This window comes from Sapajus apella, unplaced genomic scaffold (genome assembly GCF_009761245.1).
Source record: "Sapajus apella isolate SASKATOON/1434 unplaced genomic scaffold, GSC_monkey_1.0 scaffold112, whole genome shotgun sequence".
In the NCBI taxonomy this organism is placed as follows: Eukaryota; Metazoa; Chordata; class Mammalia; order Primates; family Cebidae; genus Sapajus; species Sapajus apella.
In genome coordinates, this window is record NW_022437052.1 from 338,923 (window position 1) to 350,625 (window position 11,703).

At 41.3% G+C, this 11,703-nt stretch overlaps 1 protein-coding gene across 3 annotated transcripts in view; it reads right to left on the reverse strand.

Moving 5' to 3' along the window:
- Positions 1 to 11,703, reverse strand: part of GRIA1 (glutamate ionotropic receptor AMPA type subunit 1) — a 323,009-nt gene that overhangs the window by 103,507 nt on the left and 207,799 nt on the right. For all 3 annotated transcript variants that reach the window (XM_032259814.1, XM_032259816.1, XM_032259815.1), the window contains exons 9-10: positions 2,017 to 2,127; positions 1,090 to 1,296 (exon numbers count right to left, since the gene is read on the reverse strand). In XM_032259814.1, coding sequence (XP_032115705.1) covers positions 1,090 to 1,296; positions 2,017 to 2,127 — 318 coding nt within the window. The remainder of the gene's footprint in view (positions 1 to 1,089; positions 1,297 to 2,016; positions 2,128 to 11,703) is intronic.

An 11,703-nucleotide genomic window follows, 5' to 3' on the forward strand; every position in this document is an offset into this window, starting at 1 on the left:
GGTAATCCACACGCCTCGACCTCCCAATATGCTGGAATTACAGGCATGAGCCACCACTTCCAGCCTCTCTGTCTGTTTAAATATGGCCATTTTTCAAGTTTCATATCCCCACTGAGGGCTAGACAAAGTCTAGTTAGCCCTTAGCTGAGCCATACAATGCAGACTTTTTATTCTATACTACCTTGTACTATTCTCTCGCATTGTCTTTTCTACCCCATAAAATGTTAAAAGATGGGGTCTTTTCTACCTCATAAAGTATTAAGCAAAAGATAAAACCTTTTGCTTCTCAATTCCGTAAATGCTTAAAACCATGTGGGGCATTCAGCAGCTTTTCGAAAGTGCTGTAATTTATTGAAGATTTTAGAGCAATTGCGCATGGAGTTATTTCAAGTGTGGTGAGCATCATAAAGATAAAATAGACCTACCTCTGTTACATAGAAAACTATTATATAAAGCAGGGTAAGCCATTAAAAAAACCAGGATCTAAATTCTAAAGGGGAAGGTGAGAACAATTAAAAGGGACGTTCATACCTATTATGAGAAAAAGAAACAACACCCTGAAAAAAGTACCATTTGATACAGGTTTTGAAGGAGTAGGATTTTAGGGGTGGAGAATGGAAGGGAACACTCTAGGGAACAGAGTAAGTGAGGAGTGTTTGACTGAACTGGAAATTTCACGAGAGGGCATGAAACTAGAAAGTTAAGTGACTAGAAAGTTAGGTTGGATCCAGATGCATTTAATATCAGAGAATAAATTGATACTGAGAGAGCCACAGTGGCTTTTTGTAGGCAACTCAGCAGTCTGCCCCAAGAACATTGATCTTGGAGCTACACTGTCACCTATGTTGGACGATAATCAACTGAAGTTACAAGACATTGAGTGGGAGGGATTGAGGGAGCTGGGACCAGTAACCTGAACAAAGAGTGTCTTAAGAAATTGGATTTCGGATGACTCATCTGTTCAGCAGCAACAACACTCAATTACAGGGTTTCATAGGCATCTGTGGGCAGGGCCACCCAACCACCAAATGATTTCTTGTCAAACCCTCTGCCTCCGCTCTCTAGTATCCCTCTCTGCAGTGAACTTACTCCATAGACCAGCTCTCCCACCATGCCATTCCAGGCCTTCGTGTCAGGGTCCCGGGCTCCGTATTTCCCATCACTGACGATCTCCAGGCGGTAGGAGTAGCCCACGTGCTTGGCAATCTCTGCGGCCAGCTCTACACAGTAGCCCTCGTAGCGGTCATTGCCCTCAAACTGATTGGCATTTTTCTTGAGCATCACATAAGGATCTTCCTGGAAGAGAAATGGGGAGATAGGAGAATGTGGGTAATGGGTTCACCCATATATCGGGAGGACTTTGGCATGGCATAATATCACATTTGGTTAACACTGGGGAAGGCTCTCTAGCCCCTAAATCCACTTCCTAATTTCCTCACTTCCTATCCCATTACAAGCTTCTTGGGTTAAGGAAGCAAACTTTGGGTTAAAATAAGAATGTTTCATCACTGAGAAATGGTGTACAGCTTTTCAAATTATGTTCCAGGAGATCTGTATTTTTTGAAAATACTTCTGGTGTCATCTTGAAGGGGAAATAGAACCTAAACAGGCTCCAGGTTTTTCATGATCAGTCACTGAAAATTATAGCATCTTCACTTGTAGCTACTTTATGTGCTGGACTTCAGGTGACTTCCTTTGAAAATGGCTTCCACCGAGGGAGGATGGATGAAAACCAGCACAACTTAGTCTCACTTTCATGTTTTAACTATGGGAAAGCTAGCTCAAGAGAAGGTAAGTGGCTTACCCAAGGGTACAAAGGATGAGAGAGTGAAATTTAGAGATACATAATGAAAACTCAGAGCCCCTCATTTTCAGGGCATTCCCTTTCCGACTCACTGCTTTTATCTATTACACAGTTTTGGCTAGAAGAAAAACCAGCTTTCAGTCCTGGTGGAAAACCCTTGTTATGGTCTCGCTTGAATCCCAGGTAACATTGATGAAGGATTGAGTACTCACTAGGATGGTTGTGACGATGTATGTTCTATTCTGAACACTTGAATTATCGCCCCCAGCTTGAGCATCGGTGGCTGCAGGGACAAACCTATCATCTTCATTCCAGTAACCGATCTGTTAATGAGAAGAGAGTGGAGATGTCAGGTGGGCCAGGCTCCTCTGAACTGGCCTGCCCTGGGCCACCCAGTCAATAGCAGAGACAGGAAAGTGAGGAGCTCAGCCATCACACCATGCAGAATTGGACACTCCGAGCTCTAAAATATTGATAAATGGAAACAATAAGAAGCACAGTGCTTTTCAGGTGCTCCCAATTTTGCCCCCAGGGAAAATCCCCACGATAATTGGTTCAGCTTGGAAACTGCCCCCTCAGAGGGATAAGGGCTTAATGTTTACAGCTGGACTGCTTGGTTTAATGCAGGTCAGGACCATGGGATTTAATTCCTTGCAGCTGTTCACAGGGCCAAACCCCTCTTTCCCCCATGCCTACTAACCCTGCCCTTCAGTGAGCTCATTCTGAACTATAGTTGGGATCATATAATATAAACATTATATTCTTTTACTTTATTTTTAGGTTAACTGTATTTTTCCATCTAGATTTAACTTCCTAAGATGGTTGTTTATCATTTATTTTTTAAAATTTCTTTTGTTTCCAAGTATAAACTATTATAATACTGAGTATATAGGAGTGCCTAAAATTATGGTTGACAATATTAAATTTTCAAATTTGAGTAGCTTATTTATTCATTTTATTAATTCATTTTCCAAGGTCTTTCAACAAATATTAATTGAATTGCTCCTGTGTGCAAGGCTCTGAGCTAAAACGTTAATGTTGTTTGTTGTGAGGCAGGGTTCACAAGATGCAAAGAAGTCTGGGAGGCAGGCCTTGCTCTGAGAATACCTCTGGTCTACCACGTTAAGGCATGACCCTCACATAAACATGGCTGCAGAAGTGACAAGTGAGTGGGCCTAAGGAGTTCAGAGAAGCAAACCACCACGTGTGGGATCTTAGGCAGGGAAAAAAGCTACAGGAAGAATCAGGACTTATGATCATGAGAGATGAATGGCTGGACCAAAACCTTTGAGCTTAGGGAGAATATGAGCCAATATATGATGATGGGAATCTTCCCAGTTGTTTAAGTTCTGTGGGTTCTGGGTGGAAAATGGAGTTAGCCCAAAAGGGCAGTAGGTATCTGGGTATAGGTAGCAGATGGCTTTGAAGGCCAGGCTATACTATACCTCAAGGCAACAGGGGGTCATGGAAGGTTTGGAAACAGCAGAATGACATGAATAACACACACACACACACACACACACACACACACACACGCACACTCTCTCTCTCTCTCTCTCTCTCTCTAAAGCTATACCTCCTATACCTATCTCTCTTTACCTCCCTATCTCTATCATTAATCTTTATCTGCTTTAGACAATTGTGTTTTGTTTTGTGATCATTGTGCTGGCTTTAGATACAAAGGAAAAAAGGAAAGGAAACTAAAAGTGCATATGCAAAGGGATGAACAGGTCTGTCAACAGTCAGAACTCAGCGCAGGCTCACAGAAACTGAGGCCCTTGCCAAATGGTCAGCTGAAATGTCACCTTCACTTTGATGTCTTTCCCAGTTCCTTCAGTTGGAAATAAATAGTTTTTCCTGTAATCTTGCAGCCATTAACAACAATAATTGCCAGCACTGATGATGCTCTTGCTATGTCAGAGGCCAGTGTTTATCAGTTTTCATGCCATTTCATCTGGCTTAGCGGAGCGTGTTAACTTGTCTAAGGTGAAGCAGCTGGAAAGCGGTTGAGTTTGTCCTGGAACCCTGACAATCTCTCTCCAGAGGCCGCGTTTAGCCACTACGTTGTTCTTCCTAAGAAAGGACTGGGCTCTGGACTTGAAACCATATTAGTTACCATTTCTTGAATGCTTGCATTTCAGGGACTTTTTAAAGTACTTTTAATGTTTTAACTCCTTTCATCCTCACAAAACCTGCAAACTAGATAGTTAATTATCCTTTCGATTTTAAATGTGAAGCAAGTGAGATGTGCAGAGTGAAATAACTTTCCCAAGGCCACAGGGGGAGCCATGGAGCCAAGATCTGAGCCAGGAAGACCAACTCCAGGGCTGTGCCCCCTCCATGCCAGTGAGCTGCCAGGCAACCCTGAGTGCCTTGTGTATGTTCCCATCAGTGCCCTGGGTCTAGCTGTTTGTGCGTCTGTCCCCAGCTCTCCACGGTGCTGTGAGCTCCTCATGGACAAGACTGAAATAAATATACTTGTTCCAGGGCTCCTGTCTTAGTCCAGCACATCTTTTCCCAGAGAAGCAGGGAATGTTTGTAGAGAGAATGAACGCATCCAGGCAGCAGTCACCCAGCATGGACTTGGTGCACCCTATCGATGGTGAGAGAGCTTGGAGGTCTGATGGGGACCTTGTCTCTCAGGATACTGCATGGAGGTTTACTTTCAGTGCAGGCATGTGTATGATGTTCCCTTTGAGGGATGCTGTCAGTCAGTGTGGAAGGAGATGTTGCTTTCTAATGAATGAAGAACCAGAAACTTGTGTTTTTAGAATGTCAGAACTGGAAGGGGACTGAAGAATCTTTGTTCAATTTTTTCCTTTCTCACAAGGAGAAGCAGAGGCTCAGAGACCACAGGATTTGCTCAAGACAGTGTGGTCTCAGTTCTCTCACTTTTTCATGGGCCATGTGTGCTAGGGAACCCTAAGAGACTTGTGGGGCCCTTCACCACTCATGAAAGGTGGTGAGGGGCAGTGAAGAGGAGGGAGCTCTGGCTTCCTCATCCTTGCTCCAATGGTCAGCTCTGCTTTTTAGCTATTTTACATATTGGGATTCCACCTCAAGCGTTACCTTTTATAAGGAGCCTTCTGGCTGAAAAATAGATGTTTGAAAGCACTTTGGTAGTATATTGTGATGTGAGGTTTTCTGTTTTTTTGGGCATTGTTTTGTTCTTCAAATCTCCACAGTACTTTTATAACATCTTTACACTATGCAAATAGTGCAGACAGGCTTAGGATTCTTGTCTCTGTTTTACAGATGGGAAAACCTAGGCTTAGGGAGATTAAATGACTAACTTAAAATAATAGGTTATATAGTAGATTAGTGGCAGGGCATAGAACCCAGGTCTTGTGGACCTCAAAGGTAAGATTATTTAATATAATCAATACAAACCTGGGTAAACATGACAAATATGATTTATACCCCCCCCATAGATGGTGCTAAGGTGTTTTTTTGTCTTTTCCCTTTCTCCTCCTTCTTATTCATTTTCTTTCTTCTTATCCATCTTCTTTCCCTTCCTCCCTCCTATCTTTCCTCCTTTTGTTTGTCTCTTTATTCTTCCTTCTTCACAATTAGTCCACAGGTTTAACTGTCGCTACTCAAACGGGACAACCATCATTAGAAAGGAAGTTGCTTCATTTGACACGCAACTAATTCCTCTGAAAGCCACTGAGTATTAAGATGTATTATTTTTAAAAAGAGGGAGCCCTGTGGTCAAGATATTGGTCTGTGGCCTCAGGCCAGACCTGGTTTATAAGCTAGGCTTTCCTAATTACCAACTACCAGCCTGGGCAAGGTACCCGACCTCTGTGGTCCTCAGTTCCTGATCTGTGGAGTGAAAATAACAATAGTACCTGCCTCATGGGCTGCTGTGAGAACTACATTAGTTAATGCATGTAAAACAATTAGCATAGTGCATGGTTCATATTGTCCGCAAGCTAAAAAATGATATTCGTGAGAGTAATGCCTAGTTGAAGGTTAACAGGTTTCTATACTATAAGACGTTTCTGTTTTCAATTTGCTATTTAATATTATCTGAAAAAGAAGCATGTATTATAGAGCATTTTGAAATTCACTTGACAATATAACCCTTCTTTACATATAGAATGTTCCAGGGTAAGTGGTTCAAAAATTATAACACACTGCTTTAAAATCCCAAGGTTATCATACAAGACAGAAAAAAAAAAAAGCAAGATGAATCTGTGTAAGCCAGATTTATGTGGCTTAGAAGATACTTTAATTTTTAAGGATAGTGGTCCTTCAAAGCTAGCATTATAGCACTACTGTTAAATTGGGATCTCTGAAAAACATTGTATAGCCTGGCTTATATGCCAAGTACTTTCATATTAAAAGCTAGTAGAATAGTTAGAAGTTGTAAACAAACCTATTTTATTTCTAATCCTTTTGTAGGGAGATAAAACATAATATTGCTAGGGTCAGTGGGCTGAGTCATGCTCAGCCTCATGCATATGCCTCACGTAAGCTAGTAGACTAAGAAATCTGGTTCTACAGTATGATGAAAAGAAAGCTGGCAAAGATTTTTGAAGAGACATTGTACTTTGGAGATAAGAGCAAATTTCCCTTTCTTTGGGAAATGGTTGGATTATTATACAGCACTTTGATTTTCTACTGAGGATATGCAGGAACTTTGATTCTATCTGAAAGTAAATCAGAGTTAGTAGTTGGTAAAGATTGGGGCCTACCAGTCAGGAGAGGATTTAAACAATTCTGACAGTGAGAGGTCTTCTCCTGGGGCCAGTTATAATTTTTGATCTCCTGTTTTCCATCTGCCTCTAAAGATTCTTTGAATGTAGAAAATGAATCTAGATGATAGATCAGATTTTGTAAGTGGATAAAGTCTTAAAAGGAGACGATCATAGAACCGAAAATTCAATTGATCTACGTTGCACAGTCATCAAATCAAATTCAGACATTGGTATGTCCAGGCTGCCTCTGAAACCACAGTCCCTTACCTCAAAAAATAAGATCCTTTAGAATCAATTTTTAAAGACTAAGTTGTCTATGGTGTCCAAGATAACTAGCCGACTCCCAAGCACTCTTATTTTCCTTCCGTGGTGTAGAGTTGTTGGTGGAAAGTGGCCATCCAGCCAGCAATGACATTTCCCAGCTTGTTTTGCCTCTGGTTGAGCCAAGTAACTGGGTTCTGGCCAATGGAATTCAACGGAAGTGATGTGCATCTTTTCTAGGCTGCTGCCCCCAAAATCTCCAGCAGAGTTCCCATTTTCTTTCATTCCTATCTGTTAGCTGGATGTTGAAATCCAGAGGGACCCCAATAGACAGTGGAGGGCTCATGAGCCTAAGTCTTAGCCATAATCCTCAGCCAAAAAAGTGGTCACTGAATGAACAAGAAATAAGATTCTTTTGCATTAAACATCTGAGATTTCAGAGTTTAGCTGTTACAGCACCTAGGGTTATCTAAATTAACACCTTAAAATATTTGAAGTTAATAAGTTTATGTGTAACTTTATCTGAGTTCTGCTTGAGGTGTTATTTTATTAAATTTGTAGATATGTCTTCCCTTACTTATTGGCAGATCTGTGGAAATATGGGCTAGTACAGTGTGCTCTCTGATTGCCCAGGAACATTTGATAAGCTGCCCACTCATGTAATAAGCAATTGTGCTTACTCTGTGTCAGTATATTCTAGGCACTGTGAATATAATAAAAACACAAATATGATCCTTGTTTTTAGAGAGCTGACATTTTGGAACATTCGGGAGGTACAGGAGTATGAAGAAAATACATACCAGACCAGGGGTTGATAAACTTTGTCTTAAAGGGCCAGAGAGTAGATATCTTTGTCTTTGTGGATCATACAGTCTGTGTTGCCACTACTTGTCTCTGTTGTTATAATGCAGAGGCAGATATAGATAACATATAAACAAATAAGCACAGCTATGTTCCAGAAAAGCTTCATGGACACAGACATTTTAATCTCATATAATTTGCACATGTCACAAAATAGTCTTCTTTTGATTTAAGGCAACCATTTAAAAATGTAAATGTAACTATTAGCTCATGAATTTGGCCTGTAGGAGGAGTTTGCCAACCTCAATGTAGATCAATCAACCAACAAAAATATATCAGAAGGAATAAGCACCATGAAAAGTAAAAATAAAAAGAAAATTGTGACTGTGTGCACGGTGGGTGGCAGTGACTTTAAAAATGCCGGGTCAAGGATGTCCTTTCCAAGGTGGCTTCACTTGGACTGAGACCTGAATGACAAGGAGACACATACCACATGAAACTATGGTGATAGAAAATGCCAGATAAAGGGACGGCATATGCAAGACTTGAGCAAAGTGTAAAGTTGTGCTCAAGGAAAGCGAAGATGATAATGTTAACTGCAGAGAAATGAGTTACAGAAAGAGGAGTGAGGGCTGATGTCACAAGTAAGCAGCTTCAAGGGCTCTGAGAACCAAGTTGTATATTTACTGGCAACAGGAGGGCAGTCAAAGTGTTAAGGAAAGGAACCATATAATGTGATATATATTTGAAAACTACTGTTCTAGCTCTTGTGGTGGAAAAGTAGCCTTGTAAAGGGACAAGAACATAGCAGGACTCATGACTGATAAGGAGGCTACGGCATGGTATGTGGAAGGTGACCTGGGCTCTGGGTTCAACAGTAGAAATGGAGAGAGGTGGCGGGGTTGACGCTACATCTGAGATGCTATATCTATATCTGTTGCTATAACATGATTCAGTATGTTCAAAACTGGGTATAAGGATTTAAAGCAAAACTTCCAAAAAGCATATGGGATGGGAAGCTATAAATTCTTTGGGACTTTAGAAGACTACTTTTGATATCAGCAGGAGTTTGTGTCCCTTCAGCCTTGGTTCCTACCCAGTCTTTTCATTCTAGTTATACACAGGGTCAGAAGTGGGGGTTACAAACTTGGGGCAGGGCAGGGCCTCTCAAATCAAATTGAAATGAGAAGTAGTTGCCTTCACCCAGTCTAAAAATTGCTATAGGAACAATGGTGATGGGCAAAGATGGTTAAATCAACAATACCAGTTCTTTGATGAAAAATGTAAGAGAATTTTCCCTAATCTTCTCCATTGGGCAGACACGTATTACAATTTGTGATTCTACCAGATTTTGACAAGATATTTTTTTATTCAGCTAGAGACCATAAATCAGTACCCCATAATGAAGTGGTATCTCTAAATGGGATTTCCTAAGGATCCTGTTTTAGTAGAGCAAGTACCCATCCTGGTATCTGAAGCCCCTAAACTTTATGATGAATGGATGCTTAGAACACACACATTTCAGTGGGATGTCAAATTGTATCCAGGTACCTAGAGGATGTTTTGGCACATGAGTGAACAGGAAATAAGCCTGAAGATCAGGAGAGTTTCTGTGAGTCCCTAAATCTGGAAGAAACAGCTCCTTTTTTTATACACAATACGGTAAGGCCATGTAATGTTCACTGAAGCCAGTACAACTAGGTCACTCTTGAAAATCAGAGAAATTACTTTGCTAGGAGGCTGACTGAGCAAAAAGCCCCAAGCCACAGATGTGAGGAATTGATTTTCTCAAAGGCAGATTCCCCATAAACAAAGGATGTTTAAGCCCACATTCTAAGAAAGGATTTAGTGATTGGGAAGGTAAGTTTAAAAACAGCCCTGGAATCTGAAAACTAAAGCACAACCATTTGCTCGTGGATTTTAAGGTACTCTGTTATTTCTTTTCTTTTCTTTCTTTCTTTTTTTTTTTTTTTTTGAGACAGAGTTTCGCTCTTGTTACCCAGGCTGGAGTGCAATGGCGCGATCTCGGCTCACCCAACCTCCGCCTCCTGAGTAGAGGCAATTCTCCTGCCTCAGCCTCCTGAGTAGCTGGGATTACAGGCATGCGCCACCATGCCCAGCTAATTTTTTGTATTTTTAGTAGAGACGGGGTTTCACCATGTTGACCAGGATGGTCTCGATCTCTTGACCTCGTGATCCACCCGCCTCAGCCTCCCAAAGTGCTGGGATTACAGGCGTGAGCTACAGCGCCCAGCTGGTACTCTGTTATTTCTCTGTGCTGATTTATCCATTCCACAGGCTTACGCAGCCTGACTCGCCCACATGCAATGCTGATGTAAAATCCCTGTAGCCTATAGAAAAGAGTTTAAAAGCACAAACAAGCAAACAAACACGGGCTGAATGTCCACTACTTGCCAGTTGCTACTTTTCTGGATCCCTTACTAAGGGCAATGGGTAACAGTCATTGTCTTATTCAATCCTGACAGCGATCGTTGGAGGCAAAGGAGTATCACCCTTTTAGAGATGATGTAATGACATTCAGGGAGGCTAAATAATTTGTTCAAGGTCATGTGCTTAGTAAAGACTAAAGCACAGACTTAAAATCTTGGCATGTCTGCCTCTAAAGCCCAAGCTCCTAACCAATCTGTCAGTGTTTCTTTTTTTGTAAATTATATTATATTTTATTTTATTTCTTTTACTTCCAACTTCTTTCCGTGGTAGTTGCCAATGATTATTAATCAAACGCTTTAGAGCACCAACCAGAAAATCTGCAGGTTGGAGAGGAGGATTCAAGAAAGTACAGATTCCTAGGCTTCATCTCTGTTCTCCAGAAGTAGAGTACCCAGGCGCTGGGACCCAGGAATCTGCATTTTAAATAAGGCCTCCCAGTACTTCTTCTATTTGCTGAAGCTTGAGAACCATTAATCTTGCTACAGTGCCTCCACTTCAAGAGCAAGTCTTGAAGAGATAAAAAGTCTCCCAACAGTCTCTGTGCAATAATTAGGGTCAATTCAAAGGGCTGGGATCTTTGGTCCTGGGAATAAAAACGGAGGAATTTCATACCAAAGGACAGTTTGTCAACTGACGAAGGTCCCAGTGGAAACTCTACTTTCACAGAGGAAGTCAAAGTCCAGCCAGGAGAGGAATATGAGTAGGGAGAGGATGGTAAAAATGCCGCAGATGGCACTGACTTAAGGTGTCAGAGTTGAAAGGAATTAGGGTTTGCTGAGCCCAGCGTCTCTCACTTATTTTAGAGACCCAGAGAGGCAATGAGACATGCTGAAAGCCACACAGCTGGATAATGACAGGAATGGGGTAGAAGTCTCTGGCTTCTATTCTTACTTGTTGCACCCCCACTATATCCCCAATATATCCTGTCTACCACTAATGTGTAGAAAATAATCTGGCTATATTTTAAGCTAATCCACTACCCTAGAGTTGGGGAAAACAGTTCAACATCCATATTTTAATTATGGCAAACACATAACTGCTCACATATAATGTAGAAATGCCAATTTGTTCCATCCAGGAAATAGCTATATATATATATATATATATATATATATATATATATATTATTTTTTTTCCCTGAGGGCAAGAAGCCATTCTGAGGATTCCAAAAATCAGCCCAGGTCTATGGTCAACAATTTTCTATCTAGGAGCAAAAGGCTTGCCTACTCCAGGCCTTACACAAAAACGCTACAAAATCTACATTTTCATCTTCAAGGCTGGGGGTGATACCATCAATTCTCAGAATCTGAAAGGAAGGGGCTGGGCACAGTGGCTCATGCCTATAATCCCAGCACTTTGGGAGGCCAACACTTGAGCCCAGGAGTTTGAGGTTATAGTGAGCTATGATCATACCACTGCACTACAACCTGGGCAACAGAGTGAGACCTTGCCTCAAAAAAAAAAAAAAATCTGAAAGGAAGTTGACTTGGGGAGGTAGTCACATATTTGATGTCCCATCCAGGGGCAATGTACTAGCAGCAGCTGCTAAATGCTTTGAAACAAATAAACAAGCCACCTCAGTGTTTTCCAGATTTCAGCCATGTGCTACCTCTTCAACATTTACCATAGCTGTTAATGACCACTAACATAGGTAACATTCACTGAACAGTGATCAGGTACTAA